The following is a 16,665-nucleotide window of genomic DNA, read 5'->3' as shown; positions in this document are numbered from 1 at the left end:
AAACCAAAATTCGCAGTCTAGAAGATTCTAAAACCTGTAGTAAAATCGGGGAGGACAAGAGGTGGCTGGATGTTCCCTTGTACCATCCTGGAGATAAGGTTTGGTTGGCCTTAAAGTTTCTTCCCCGTCATTTGTTTCCTTCCAAGTTGTCTCTGAAGTTTTTTGGGCTATTTGTGATCTTGGAACAAATCAACCCTGTAGATTTGTGTTTATGCCTTCCTGATCACTGATTGACTACCAATAGACCATAGACCATGTGTCCACACTAAAAGCAATAAAAAGAAAACTCACTGGAAATAACGCAGTTAGCGTGAGAATCTCTTTATACATGAGAAACAACATTAACCAATAATCTCAGGGTAACCAGGACAATCCACGTATATGTTACTGTATTTTGTAGAACATAATATTTAATGTGCAAGTGTCTTTGGTGGTATACTGATTGGGCAAGCCTAGATAGATGGGCTTTTATACATTTTTTGTTTGGTGATCATCTTCACCTTATCCCTAACGGCAGTTAAAATAATTATTAATTATATTAATTATATAATTTATTAATGTCTTGCTAACTAAATAAAAATATATATGGAAAATAGATTTGCAGATACATTTTAAATCCACTGCAACTGCTATTTAGCTATGTCCATCGAAGGACTACATAACAATAATTAGGATGGCCTCCTTTTCTAAGTAGCTCAAGGAATGTGATTGGGTCACAGGATGTAAGAAATAACTTGGTCAAGAAGTGTATAATTCTGAATATTGGAGCTCATGACATGTTATTAGGCCCTAAGCTTTCAAAGGTTGCACCCAACTGGGTTAGTATTGAAGACAAGTCCAGCAGAGCGGGCGAAAAACACATGCTGTATTACAGAACAACACTGAATGCTATATCTAATGGTAAAGTATGTGCGTCCTATCACCTAGCTGTATGCTAACTCATCTTTCTGTGCCAACAGGTTGCATCCATTTAGAATTTCCCTCCAGCGGGAATCACTATGTCTGGCGAAAGGTCACGTCCACTGTGCACAATATCATCGTGGGAAGGCTTTGGGTCGACCAGGTCAGTAGGAACAGATGGAATATCTTCTAACAACATTCAAACCTCCTTGATATCCTCTTGAAGGCACAACACCTGGAGAACGCTTTACGGACACTTGAGGGCAACCACCTTTGATAAATTCTATTGGACGTGAAGTGGGTGTGGGGTGTAACCATTGGTAGAAGTGTGCCAAAAAGAAGTAGTGGAAATGCAACTCAGCAGGGGACGGGTAACTGGGATGGAGCAAGGTGCAACACATGTTTCAAAGGGTTGTGCATGGGCCAGGTTTTCATAAATGTTTCTCAGTTGGTCGGTTAGTTGGAACATTTATATATGGCCTTGTGAAATCAGTCGCCTGTACTTGCTGATCGTAACTCTGCTGGAACCCATACTTAGCACATACCTGAACCACAGCAGCTTCAACAGGGGCCTAGAGGAACATGTGCGGTCATGAATAGAATTTGGTAATTTACTACAAAGCCAGGATCCCAAGACAACATCTTTAATCTCCTCTGGTCTGATGGAGTCCAATGGATGAATAGTCTGTGGCTGTATCCCACAGGAGTGCATTACAGTCCAAGTGACTAGTCACTAAGGCTCCTACAGTGGTCAGTGGCTTGAAGGGGCAAATCACATGTAGCCATCTAATGTTAAAATTATATCCTGTGGAAATGGCCTGCATCTTTATCAACTGTAACATCTAAGCATTTAACATGAGATTATAGCTTGACATGTTTTCCAAAAATCAGGAAGAAATGGGGATGTTGCAGGAGATCATTTCTTAGTGTTAGCAGGACTTCCTCCAGCTTCGGGTAATTAAAATGAAGAGAGTAGAGTTTATCCAGGGTGCCATGTCATTCAGGCTTTGTGAAGGTAAAGTGAAACAGATTCCAGTTTAACTGTAACTGCTGTAGGGTGGTAAAATGAAGTGGTATTTTTTAACTTCAAACATAACTGTTCTGGAATGGTGAAAATGGTTGAAAAAAGTAGTGGAATTGTTCACAGTAATAAATTAAAAGTAGTGGCACTGCAGCCCCAATAACTCCACTTCACTTCGACCACTGGGTATAACGGAAACAAAACAGAAAGCAGTAACTAGAGACATGGTGTAGCAAGTGTACTTGTATACATGCTTGGGCTGGTCAATAGGTCAATGCCAGAAGGCTGGCTTGACAGGGTAGTTTGCAACTGTTTTCTTAGCTAATGTGGGTGACTTGAAAGACTTGCTGAAAGACTTGCTGCACTCACTGTGTAGCTTGGCATTTTAATCAATGTTACTTGACAAATGTTTTTTAAAATGTAACATTTTCCACAAATGGTCTCAAAACATTTACTCTCAGATAATTCTCAACTATATGGTTGTAAAAGGTCACAAATGTTGATTCCTGAATGTAGGCCACTTATTTTGGTGCCCAGTATTATTGTTGTCACAGTCCAACTCTACCTGTATGTCTCACAATTTGTTGGCAGGTCAAGCTTGTATCCCTGATTAAAAACGTGCTGCAGCTTTACATTTGAACATCACCTGTTTCTCACCTACTCATTGAATGTTGCATAGCTTTGGGGACATGCTCTGGTCATCCTATCTTTCCTAAATGTGTCTTAAAAATATCCTGTGCAATTTGTGGGTTTTTTATATTTGGTTGAAAATAACAGTTAACCCCAAACAGGTTGCTACTATCAGCCATTAGCTTGCATGTGCCCTTTAGAACAAGTTACAGACTATTCATCAAGTCCTGCAGTAAATCATGAGCAGCAGAATCACTCCAATTCTGTGTCTCTCGCATTGGAAACCTAACACCAATTAATCTCTGTATGCTATGCTTTTAGAAATATTGAAGACTAAAAAAGTTATCAATCAATGGAAATCAGGTCGTTGTAAAACAGTTTTTGTGGTGGTTGGGATAACAATGCAGCCTTTGGAAAACACTTGATAGTGATTTAAAGATGGCTAACACTGGTTAACAGTTTTCATGTAAACCACAGGGATCAAGAAGGACACCAAGACCAAGTATGGTTGCTTTACGCTCTTTATTTGAGGACTGTGTGCAAGTACGGACTAACATAAATACCAAACTGGGATCTCCCTAATAAAAGTAATTCCTGATGCCAATGTCTGATTCTGAACATTTTCTAGAAGCGTTCTTCACCGTCCCTTCTCTAGTGTAGTAGGTATGCAGGTGTCCCAAACTATCTTGTTTCATCTAGGCTAGATGCAGGCTGTTTCGAACTGTACCCCATGACTAACTCAGGCACCAAGTCCTGTGAGCCAAAACTTCTGTGATTGGCAGGAAGTGCTTGAGAGATGTCCCTCAGACAGATTGTGCATACCCTGAATCTCTTCATCTTCACATTTCTGATCTGACCGGAACCTCCTTGATCCTATCCCATTCCTCCTTCCACCATCTGGTCCTGGTAAGGGCTGGCCTGGCCCAGTGGTACCTTCCTATTTGTGCTGTCTGTGTCCTGGCCTTCCTCACTCTCTCTTACACTCTTTGCCATTCTTCACTTTCCTCCTACCTCCGCCGTACCCTTCTCTCACCTGATGTGGCTGGTTCTCGTCCTGATGCCAGCACTTCCATGTGACCCCTGGTTGCCACCAACTCCACTGGGTCACTGTCTTTGACCAAAACCTCTCTATCTGTTCCTGTTGTGGCTTCCACCACTTCCTATTGGAAATGTCATGCTTATGATCTCACCACCTCTGTGTGTCTTGTTGCCTTCTCCAGTGGTACCTTTCCCTTGAAGTTTTCCTTTCTACAACCTCTTTCACCTACTTCTTGCTTTTGGTTGTCATCATCTACTGCTTGGTCTCTTGTACCACCACCTTGTCACTCTTACCTCTTGATGTTACCACTTCCACCTTAACCTTCCTTGCTACCACCAACTCTTTTTGTACACTCCCCAACTCTGATGTTATCAGCGCCTCCTGGGTGTTCTTCAATGCCACCACCTCCTCCTTTCCATTCTACACTCCTGATGTTATTACTTCCTGCTCTCTACTGGCACTACCTTTCCAGCCTCTTCAGCCACCACCTCTTCCACCACTCTCTCGCCTTTATCCTTTACCAAGGACTAACATTCTCCTCCTGCCACCCACACTGAGCAACCTGGGCTGATGGCATTTATACGGTGTTCCTTCCCTTCAAAGCCCGGGTAGGTCTTACTCAGAGGGTCTGCAACTATACGTCTTCATTGACAAGGGCTGTGATTGTATAGTTTCAGTAAGTGCACCTGGGCTGCTTTGGCCTCAACGTATTGAACCAAGCCTTTCTCTGGCTTATCAGCCATCTTGCATTTTAGATTTGCTCTTCTGACCTTACCTGAGGCTGCTTGCACTTGGCTGAGACATGTAATATTTCCAGTATGTGATTTACTGGTTGGAAAAATGCCGGTTAAGCTTCCTGTATTGTTTGAAACACTGTTAAGATAGTGTGCGCAGAGAGTGTGATATTTGTTTCCCCAACAGAAGATTCTATTGTGAGGGAACACTGCAGTTAAAAACACTGCTTCCTATGTAAGTTTATCCGAATTCCAGAAGTCAAGGGTTTCAAACGTTGTGTCCACAGAACTGCAGTGTTCTTCATGGGTTCCGTGGGTCATGAGAGAAAATTCCTTTGATGTCCAGGTTGAACTGACAACAGTAGGATTGTACTTGCAACCTTTGTAGATCCGACAGAAAGGATCTGCCTGTAGCGAGCTTTATGGACTCTCAATTGGTGAAGGAGAGACCTTCCATCAACCTGCAAGCTATTACTAGAGTCTTGGGCCTCTAATGTCTAGGGCAAGCTGTCCCTGACGTGCCAGTGGGCTGGGGCATTAGTGGACCCTTGTGAGTAACCTTTGGTGAGAAAACGTGACTTTCCCTGCTATGTGCCGGAGACCAGGGCAAAGTGACCAGGTGATCCTCCCCATACCCTGCACCCAACATCCGGTGGCTTGTCATGGCACCACCTTGCCCCTCCTCTATTCCGAGTTACTGCTCCAGTGGTTTCCAGAATCAGGCAGTGTAATCAGTCACACAACCATCTTACACAGGTGGAGAGGCACATATACACCACTATCTCACCCACATACTTGGCACTGAGTGAGGCTTTGGTGAATCCCTCCTTTCAGAGGTAGACACTACCACGCTCCAGTATCCAGTAATTTATAGTATACTGAAAGTCTCAGTTCTTCCTGAGTTTGCTCAAGCTCCACCAATATCCCATATCAGAGGAGTATTCAGCATCACATGAGTGGGGTTGTGCAGTATGAAAAAAGTCCAGAGTTGTATCCCTACATAGGATTGGCTTGATATTCATCCCATGGAGAGGTGGGGTGGAAGTAGGTGGCTAACAACCTATGTGCTAGAGAAAGAAAGGTGTTACCCACTGATAGGTGTGTTTGCCACCACTGCAGTGCACTCCAAAACTCCTATCCATAGAGACTCTGCTTCAAGGTGCTCCATTACAACAGTATCCACATGGCCACAGAAAATAAGGTGCTTCAAATGGCTCCAGGGTCTCCTCTGCAACCTCCCTTCATGACCCTTCTCAAATTATACTTACCAAATCATAATCTGCATACTGTTTAAGCTACATGACAAACATCATTCCCACACACACTGAGACAAACACGGCACCTCTCCCACCAACTTGTATAGCACAATTTGAACCAATGCGCCCTTGCACTATGGGTGCACAAGGCTCCCCACTGGATGCACATACCGCGCATGCTCTCAAAACACACAACATAGAAACACATCCACACACAGAACATGGGCACTTCTGACCTGCATGCCTATCTTGCCTTTTACCTCTATCCCTGCTTATCAAACCCACCTTTCTTTTTCAGGGTATATTGCACGAAGAGACCATGCAAAAGGCAGCAGAGCATTGTATAAAACCCAATAATATTACAGCATAATTTATTTCACTTTCTGTGCAGATAGACCCACAGCTCACGAGTGGTGTTGCCATGAGCAAGCTAGGAGGCAGTTCAGCTTGTGGTGTGTACTATATACATTATCATTATTATGATGTCTAGAGCCAACATTGTTGTCTTTTAAACTAGTGAACCTTATATATAACATACATAACTGACATGGGCTACACATTTTACCTCATGGCCCAAAGTACACACTTGCAGCTGGAACTTTTCTTGGCCACTCTTGGGATCAAATAGAACACAGCAAACAGTGAAAAACGTCTTAATCTCTGACCCTTAATCACTTGACCTCTCGATGGGCCACCGTATAACTCTTTCCTTCAATTTTCACCCGAACAGCTCATACCTCCGGGAAGATACCTTCAGTGAAGAGATCACTGCTAAAATATAAGAATCTATAAAAAATGACTGAGTAGGAGAAATGTGTGATTCTATCATATGGGAGGCCTTCAAATGCTACAAGAGGGGCTACCTTATGAGTGCAATGGGACAGTGAACAGAAGCAAAAAGAAAAAGGAGGCTGGCAAAAGAGGTTCAACCGGCAGAAGAACGATTCAGGAATTCGTGATCCGCTGAAGGCAGGAGATGTTAAAGTCCCTGAAGTTCGGATTAAACATGATCCTGAGCGACAGAGTGGAATACGCTCTGTTCAGAATCTGCATGAATTGCCTTGAAAATGGAGACCTCTGCGTCCGGCTTCTGGCACACAGACTCCGCTACCTGAGGAGGGAGTGGGTGATGCAGAATTTGAGACCTTCTATCATATGTTATATAGCACAGAACTGACATTGGGGACTCTTGCAGGCTGTGCTCATTGATTCTGGCTTGCATGGAATACTCCCGTGTTCTACGCCCATGCAATTATTATCCCCATGCTAATACTGGACAAACCACCACTCGATTGGAGGAGCTAGAGAGCACTCAGTGTACTGAATACCAACAAAAAGGTGCTGCGAAAGATCCTGGCCTAGAGTCTGGAAAGAGTGCTGCATAGATTGTTTCATGAGAACAATAGTGGGTTTAACAAGGGCAGAAATGTCAGGGACAGTATGAGGAGGGTGCTTCACTTGATGGTGAAGAGTGGGCAATTGGGAACATCAACAACAGTTGTGTCATTGGACGCTGAAAAAGCCTTCGACTGCATTGAGTAGAACAATCTGTTTGATGTACTATGAAGTATGGGCTTCAGTGATAACTTCATTGGACTGACCAGGTTATTATATTGTCTGTTGGTCTCGGTAAGGACCAATGGTCTTATCTCAATTCCCTTCGAGCTGGAGAGACGAACAAGACAATGATGCCCTCTGTCGCCATTGCTGTTCATCATTTCCATGGATCCCCTTACAGCAAGGTTATTTGATGAGAATGGGGTGAATGGGCTATCATTCGGGGGCCTTCATCTAAAGTTGTGGCTGTATGCCGTTGACTTGCTCCTTCTCATCCAGAACATAGCAATTTATCTAAGTGTCCCAGTCCATAATTATTTTAATAAAAACATATTTTTATTGAAGCTTTTAACAATAAAAATTCCATCCACATAATATCAACCATCTCACAGGACTCTTTTTTTTGTGTTAACCGGGTCATCCACCAACCACCATCATTATTTTCTAACATTGTACCAACATGTGTTTGTCTCTCCATGGTTGCCCACAGAAGCATTCCAGGATGAATGACTGTGAAATATCCCAATGCTAGTCTGACTAGTTGCACAACTTCAGCTCCCCCTCCTCCCCTTTAGTCCTGAGGCATGCTGTTCCCAGAACAGGAACTGCCTTATCACCATCCGTGCACCTTAGAAAAGCCCTTAGCCTCACAATAGCTTATTAAGTGCATGGATGCTTAAACAAGAACATTCTCCCACTTTTGAACTTAACTAAGAACATTTGAAATCTCATACCCCCCCCCCTCCCAATACCATCCTCTGAAGTTGCCCAGGAATCGACCCTTAACCATTGGGTTTATCTGCCCGTGTTTAACACAATGTCCGTACGGGCATCAGGGTCCTTGAACTCTCATCATCCACTTCCCCCAAACCTTTTCATGTTTCTGCTGATACAATTATTCTTATAAACTAGCTTTTCTAACCCCATGCATCTATCCACCCATTCTTGCCAGGTATGTAGAGGGGGGCCATCTTCCCCTCCCCATTTCATTGCAATACCTTGTTTAACCATGTCAAGGTAAGCTTGTTAGGGTTCTGTCATGAGCCACGAGCAATTAATCCCCTCATATTCCAAGTATACGTACATAGTGCCCATGGCCAAGTCGTCATCAACCAAGGAGTTCAGGATTTCAAGTACTTCCCCCCACAGTGGGTACTTATATTTGGGCAGTCCATATCATGTGAAAGTAGGTTCCCACTTCTATCTTACACTTGGGACACATATCATTCTCTCTTCTCCCCATTTTATGAAGCAGAAGGGGGATATGGTATACACTATGCAAGATCTTATATTGGATGGCTTTTAGTCTGGAGTCGATTGCGACCTCTCTAGCCATTCCCAAGGCTCGTTCCGAGTCCACTTCCTCGAGTGAACCCATATCTCTTTCCCTCAGCTTAGTCAGTGGCTTTGACCTGATACTGTCTATCTATCTATATGCTGTGGAGATCGCCTAGTCCACACATTTTTCTGCTGCTTACAATCTCAACAAGGGGGAGGCTCGGGGTAGGGCAGGTTCTTCAAGTTGTACCCTGATGGCCTGTCGTTGTTCCATATACTGGTAGAACATGCTCGGGCTCACTCCAAATGTGGTCCTCAAATCTTGAAATGATATACCTTCAGCATTTATCTTGAAATGATATACCTTCAGCATTTATCACATCTCCCACCCTTGATACCCCCCTTTCCATCCAACCCCGGTGTCCTTGAAATGACTTGAGCTCAGGGATCAACTTGTTGCCTCTTAGGGGTTGATCTAAGGCCAGTCTGTTTCCATCCCTCATCTTGCTCATTAGGGTGTGCCATACTTTGACCACCAACTTACCTGTATGGGGGAATTCTTCGGCACTCTTCCCGTACAAAATCTAACTAGGGGTCCAAGCTCCCATTCAGCTTTTTTTCAAGCTCGTCGCTGGGTCCTTGTGATGCTGGAAATGCATTGGAGGGACAGGGCCTCCCTGTCCTTGTCCTCTAGTCCTTTTTCATATGTGTTCTGCATTGTTTTCTGCCCCAGAGTCCACGTGGGACTCCTGGCAGTACAGCTCTTCCTATTTTTGGTTTGGTGTACAGACCCTTGGGATTCCCTTATGGCACCCATGGGTGGGGGTACAACCCTGTGCCCCTGGTGTATGTTTTTGGGCACCCATGTGTGGCCCACAGAGCAGGGAATGGGCAGGTGGCAGCTCAATGCTGAAATTGACATGTGTTCTGAGTGCCCTCCATTTTGGGGATATCTAGGCCCTGCCATTGGAATCAGTTGTTTCCTGATAGGAAACAAGATGGCCCCTGTGACCTCTTGCTTTCTATTGCCTGTTACCTTGTTTTCCCAAAGTCCTGGGAAGCCCTGACACTGTCCCTTCGCCCTGACTGGCTGTTGGGTGGAAGTTCCATATAAGGTATTGTGGAGAAATCCAGGCCAGACTGGCTGGAGCCTTCCCAGTCCCTGTATGTAGTGGGTACACCCTTGGGGTGGGACCTGGGTGAATTGAGTGTGCGACCAATATGCACTTCTTGTTGTGGATGTCTGGTTTCTGGTATGAAACACAATGACTGAGACAGCCCTTCCCGAAACTGGTATGAACGCAGTGTGTAGTGCTGAATGGCTGGGTACTTGTCCCAATACACATTCCTTGTTGTGAGTGTCTGAGAGGGAGGAGAATGGCCTGAATGCACTATGCCTGATTGGCTGATTGACTGCTGAATGCCCTTCTGAGTGATTGGCTGCCTAAGTGTGACCCAGCAGAATGAATGAGAGACAGAACAGGATATCTGGGGGGCCTCTCACTGCTAGAATTTGTTGAGAAGCTGAAGTAGAAACTCACATCAAAACTGACGCCGTTCAGAAGGTGAAGGTAATACTTGAAGCTTATCCTTGAATCCCAGCTGGAAGAAGATTTGCTGCTGCATTTGCTTTGACCCGATCCGAAAGCTGTGAAGTGCATCGAGGACTGATCCGAGAGAAGACCTGGTTAGACGCCCTCTTCCCGGGCTCCGAGAGACCATTGAGCACCGCTAACCTTTGCCAAAGCTCCCTGGAAGTCAGACCCTAGACAGGCTGCCGACCGGAGATGGGGACCAGCGAGGAGAACAAAGAGAAGCACAGGACCTTCCGTCCACCGTCGTTGACCAGGGTCCACAGGTTTACTATAACCGCTGGAGGCCTGTTGAAGCTGTGTTGCCCAGAAGCTTTGCCGTTGATGACCAGAGCCGCAAAGCTCCATTGATTAAGACATTCGAATCGAAGGAATCACTCGCCGGCAGCGCCGACTGCTTTGTCCCGCCGGAGAAAGTCAAGGCCGCTGACGTACAGACGAGAATCCACTGGTGGGTTTCCCGTCACCCAAAGACCACAGAGACACCAGATGACTCGACGCCCTTGCTGAGCCAAAGTTCCTTATAGACTCTTTGTTGTCCCAAACTATCGACACCGAGGTGCCCCGCATGCCTCGTCTTTGCAGGACGTCTTCGACTCATCGTCGACGAGCACCGCCAGGACCGAAGCTGCTGCCTCAACAGCATTAAACTTTTCATCGAGGATCATCGACGCCAAGTTCACCTTTTTCGAGGCACATCGATGATCCGTGGCCTCCTCAAGGAACTCTGCTACATTGGGGTGGTAGAAATATTTTAGAAGGTAATAAGACTCATTGAACAATAAATGGACTGGGCTTGTAGTATATCATTATTTTACAGGTTGCCCAGGTGGGGGATCTCCACACAGAGCTGTGTCTAGGGAACAGGGCCAGTATTCTGCCTGTTGTTCGAACCAACTGCTTTCCTCCTATGTCTATTGTTGGTTACCTTTATTAATTGATTTGTGCGACATTTGACCCGAGTACAGTTGATGCACTTTAATGAAATCTTTTAATAATTGTGGTACCACTTAGAACTGTATTTATTTGCCATTGTAGATTAACTGAGCACAAAGTGAGTTATTGTGATTGTGTATATAACCTTGAACCTTAATTATATAAAGACTGTGTTTTCACTAATACAGTGTGTGGACATTCCTTTGTGGGTGCTTGGGGACTACACTGTACTTAAGAACCAGCCTGCATCACCTCCTGAGAAGCTAGGCCTTGATTGCTCGTCCATTGCTACCATAATAGAGAATCTTGGCTGGGGAGCTTTGTGCCGATCCTCTGCCGTATAGAGAGCAGGAGTACAGACACCCCTTCCAGTCTTTACAGTCCTCATCCTCCAGTAAGAACCATCCAGTTGAGTGGTCAAAATATTTCTACAAATTTGGGTGGTTCAGTCCACCCTCCCATACCGAGTTCATTCAAGTGTTGCATCCTTATTAGTCCCCGGTTCACTTTGTCGAAATCCTGATTGGGTGTCTCGTAGGGCACTGGTCCCTTTCCATAAATAACGACTTAAGGGGAAATCGGGGTATATGATCAACTGGCCCAAATCTGAAGTCCTACCCATTTCCAAGACCTGTCTCAGGAGTGATTTTGAAAATATGGGTGGTTCTTGCATGATGCTCAAGAAGACTGAAAAACCTGGGTGTTTGGCTGCAAGCGGACACGACTGGCATAGTGCATCATATCAGTACAATATGGAATACACAATAGAACAGATGAAGAACTGCGCAACAGATGGACAACCATCCACCTCTCGTAATGGGGACAGATTCTCACAATCAAGATAGTCATCATGACCAAGGTTACCTATGTCTTGCAATATGCTGGGACATTTTTTAAAGATCTTTACGGCCAGACACAGAGGTTCCATTATGGTAAGACGACTACAAATAGCCGGAAACTTCTACAGTTAACCATTAACTCAGGCAAATTCAGCCGCCCAGGCGTTGAGACATATTATTTGGCCTTCGCATCTGTTAGGGAGAATTTGTATAAATGTGCTAATTCCCTTCACCTTAGAGACCCCAAGCAACTTTGCTGGATTTCGAGGACTTAATTTCTTTCCTGGAAAGAGCGTGAGCCTTTTTTCCCACTCTTAGATGTGTTTTGTTGTGTGTTTTACACTTGTGTTATTTGATTATGGAGTTTTAGATAACTCCATATGCATCCTCTTTTCATGTGTGTTACACAGCACCCTCAGTGCAGTGACACAGGGATGTCTTTTAGACTTCCCAAAGGTTTAAATAACTTCTCTGGGATGAAATACTGTTTCCCAGAGAATGTAAAGTGAAATTGACTTTACTAGTCTTTTCCAAATTCATAGACCCAGCACACACCATTTTATAATGGAGTGCTGTATGGGTTACATAGTATCCGCGTTCTAAACACTCATGTAGCAGTCCAATGCTACCCTTTCCAAGTGAAAAGGCTAGTGGCAGTGGTTTTACAATGAACTACCATGACTTTTCTTGCCCGCGAACACCGGTAGCTAAAAATCACGGCAGCCATGTTTTTCAAGATGGCGCCTTAAAGCCCTTTGTTAAAACAGGTCCCGGTCTTCTTTTTTCGCTGTTTCTTTTTAGAAACGTCCTTCTAGTGTTTGTCTCTGCACTCCAAACCAGGTTTGGACCCTTTGTTTGTGTGCATTTGGCGGGCTTTAGGACAGAAGACTGCCTCTGGCATCTGAGTGTCTGGGGTGGGCAGGAAGAGAGGGAGGTGCCCGAAACTCCCTTTGCTTAGTCGCCTTGGAGACCCAAATGCACTCTGCCGTGATTGGCTGGCTGACTGTCCGGCAAGGACAGCCACGCTGCTGGGTGAGTGACAGCTAGGCTGGAATGAAAGGGAGAAAACTGCTTAAAAGGTGAGTCTTTTGGACTGGAAGGAAAGTCAACCACTGGAACAAAAGAACCAAAGACGAGCTGGAAGAGGACGGCTGTTGCAGCCACTGGACCGTTGGTTTGCCTGGAAGCCCTGCTGCAGATCCAAATTGCCAAACTCCATTCGACAGAGAAGCTCCTTCAAGGACGGCTTCTTCCTCTGAGTTGGTGGGACCAATCGACTCATAAGACACCTGGATACCATTCTCAAGGCTGGTTAGGTTTAACCAGGGAGAGGGACACCAGTCTGTATTCTTGAATCTACAGCTACTGTAACTGAAGTGACTCCATTTTGTTTGCTTTCTTCAACGATCCCGTGCAGTGCAGGAGTCCCCCGACGTCCTCCCTCTTGTCCCCATGACTGAGGCCCAGGAACAGCGAGATCTACAGAAACTGACTGGAACCACGACTTCAGCAACTCTTGTTTTCTTCATATTAAGGTACTGTGCCAACCCGGTTGAGAGATCGTAGCTCTTGCGTGAAAGTTCGTGAAACTTTCCCAACTCGCAGGCCTAATCAGCTTGTGACCCCACAAATTATCCTTTTTCGTCAAAACTACTTCTGAGAACTTTTGCAAAGACTTTACCGTTTGATACCAGAACTGCTCTTTCCTATCCAGAACACTAGCCCATTGACTTTGGCCTGGCCTATTGACATGACTTGAACTATTATGGTGAACAGAAGCTATTTCCACTGCCTAGAAAGTATATCTAATCTATTCTACTTACTTTTGTCCTTTTTGCTCACTGCTAAGTACCTGAACTGCCATCTGGCTCCTTTTTCAAGGGAGCTCCAATTGTCTCAAAAACTTTGTATTGAAGTGTATTGGCCTATAATATTAAGTTGTTTCTTCTAGTGAAATGTTTTATAAATGATTGTATGAATAAATTAGTAAGTGTTTTACCAAGAAACCTAGAGTACAAGTGTCAACTTGAAACACTGTGATTAAAAGTCCTTTGTGTAACTACTGGTACTGCTCACATTCACTCTTGAGATAAGCCTGGCTGCTCAGCTTGCTACCAACAAACTGTGTGGTACAGACTTATACCAAAGGTTGGTCTTGCTTATACCTGTAGTCCTAATTGTGTGTGGTGTTCCCAGAGGGTACTGCATGCAATTCTGCCTAACAGCATCTCATTAGTTAGATAGCTCACTGGCCAATGCAGATTTGCCAGAAGAGACATGGCCTTGGCATAGGTGAACGTAGTGGGTGCCCTCCCGGTGTAAATCTGCTGATCACGGCATCACCAGCAAAGAGTGAGAGGACCCAGTCTTGGGCCGTCTGCATTCAGCAGGATGAAGGTTTTGCAAGCTGAATGGAGAATAACCTCTGGTATTCCTGAACTCGTTGATCTGGCTCAACCCAGCATTCAAGGTGAAAGGAAAGCAATCTTTTGATCAAAATGGTACCTAGCCGGAGTGAAACTCGTGCAAGACCTATGTGGCAAAGGTAGATGGCATCCTTCTCCAAGCTCAGGAATAAGCATGAGGTGGAGGATTGCAACTTTGGACTCTGCAAGCTTCAGTGGCACAGTAGACGAAGACTCAAAGGCATGCATGCAAGAGATCATGGATGATTTAGGAACACTGTTGAGGATAAATGTGGTGCTGGAGGCAGGAGATGAGGTGGACAAGGGTTTACTGGAGGAATTGTCTAAGGATCTGGAAAGACAGGTGGCCCTTTGTGAATGGCTTTCTTGGTGCGTTAGGATTGAGGGCACATCCGTTGACACAGGTGTAAGAACATGTCATGAGAAATTGCTACATCGTGCATACTGCACACCGATAGGGATGTTCAAAAGGGGTTTGATGGAGTCAGGCATATGCTGGCCCTGCAAACACGCTAGGGGCACACCAATGCACATGCTTTGGAGCTGTGAGAGTGTTGTGTCACAGATGGCTCACAGAATACTCCCAACGCTCCAAGATGGTTCAAGGGTTTTTATTGAGTTCTGGATGGGATCTATGGCTGGCAATGTCTCTCTCGTCTATAAAAGCACCTACTCCCTAACCCAGTCGTCCTGAATCCCAGGTTATTATATCCAGCTTGTATCACCCTATTTTCGTGTTTCTGTCTAATACTGGAGGTGAGGACCCAAAGGCAGAGCAATTTCTCTACCTAGTCTCCCTTGGGGCCTTCCCGGGCTCTCTCTACTGTTCCCAGTGTTTAGTATTCTAAAGGGATAATGGATTGTGCCTTACAAACACTCTGCCTGACTCAGCCTCTTTCCATCCACTCCCAGGTCCTCCTCGCCCTCTCACTTCCTGATGTTCTTCTCTCGCTACTCTCCTTCCTCCAACTCCATTCTCCATTACTCCTTTTACAGCCTCCGTCTTCCTCCTCTGTCCCTCCGATCCCTCTCACTCTTTCTAAGTGTCAGGCCCCGGGTTTCAAAACTTGCAGAACCTGCTATGCTCCACTAGCCCCCATGTGGCTTCCTGTTTGACACACTCTATTCACGGTGCCAGTCAAAACCCAGGAGGGGGAAAGAAAAAGTAGATAACATTAAAAACTCAGGCTGCTGAATCTTCTGACGGATATTCTTCTTCTCGCAAGAGCCTTTAAAACCTGCACACCCTTCTGTAAGTGTTGTACAATTTCCTAAACTCAGTTGCTAAATTCCCAGATAATATTCCTACCGTTACCTGAGAGTCTCCACTGTAGTGCTTGGAGACTGCTTAAGTAGTTGTGGAAACCTACTCAACCCTTTATGCTGCTTTGAATACTAAAGAAGAAACTGGGCTTTGGTCTTCTACCTCTCTTCTTTCTTGGTATACTCATTGCTATTTTCTAGAAACTAACGTAACTTATCTTTACACTAGTTTTGTTTAGATTCTCATCCGCAACCTCTTCTAGTTATGGAATTTAAAAATATAGTTCATTTACATGAAGAATATTCACCCTTTTTATTTGACTGTTTATTGATCAACCAGTAGCCAAATCTTCTGTCAAAAAAAGATTCCTTTCCTTGAAATGTCTATGCTGCTTTACAAAAACTCCAGGGAAAACGCGACCCGTTCTTCGCATAGCTAACACCGCCACATCACCATGGACACTCCTTACAGGCTGTAGCTGAAAGTGACGTACTCTTCATCCGCTGGTCATGTCCTATGGTACCTTACTCTAAAGTTGACACACCCTCTCTCCTTCGCTCGCGCTTCCAACAAGAAAGCTCACTGGGTGCATTAAGTCCTTGTTGGAACCGCCGCACCACGCTCTTCAATCTCTTCTTGTGGCAAAGATGTCAACAACCACATTACACTGAGCCAATTTATGTCACAAACCGTACTAACAAATGATCGCTTTAAGCTTTCATGCTTATTAAATATTCTTTTAGTAATACAATTTTGTATTTCTAAAACACAAACTTTTTAAAACTAGAATTTTACTTTATACACAAAACCGGAAAGTTCCCACCAGGTTTATGCTCCTTGAGGAACAGTTTCCGCCTTGAACTCCTGATTCTTGATACAAAAACCTGTTGGATAGGGTTGTTGCTTTCCTAAAGTTGCAGATGAAAGGCAGATTTCAGACTGCATGAACAGGGTCTCCAACCAATCACTTCTCACCTGCTTTACAACCATCTTGGCATGGGCTATTCATTGCATCCTAGTAGGAAAAGTAGTTCAGGAAAAAGGTTCAAACATTTCACCCAGAAATGCCCAATCACTCAAGACGAACCACTCCTACCTCACTCTATAAATATCTCCAGTACCTAGATCTGACTCTAGACATGACACAGACAATTACACATCTGTCAACAAGGCACCACTCCAGACTTTGATAT

The 16,665-nt window shown here is 44.7% G+C and overlaps 1 protein-coding gene across 6 annotated transcripts in view; it reads left to right on the top strand.

The window, feature by feature from the left end:
* OSBP2 (oxysterol binding protein 2) overlaps positions 1-16,665 on the top strand; it is a 2,072,116-nt gene that overhangs the window by 1,824,281 nt on the left and 231,170 nt on the right. For all 6 annotated transcript variants that reach the window (XM_069619135.1, XM_069619136.1, XM_069619134.1 and 3 more), the window contains one exon: positions 960-1,063. In XM_069619135.1, coding sequence (XP_069475236.1) covers positions 960-1,063 — 104 coding nt within the window. The remainder of the gene's footprint in view (positions 1-959; positions 1,064-16,665) is intronic.

Source organism: Ambystoma mexicanum, chromosome 10, assembly GCF_040938575.1.
Source record: "Ambystoma mexicanum isolate Mex_15411 chromosome 10, UKY_AmexF1_1, whole genome shotgun sequence".
NCBI classification, from domain to species: Eukaryota; Metazoa; Chordata; class Amphibia; order Caudata; family Ambystomatidae; genus Ambystoma; species Ambystoma mexicanum.
Note: the sequence above shows the minus strand (reverse complement) of the source record. Positions and strands in the feature narration are given on the sequence as shown.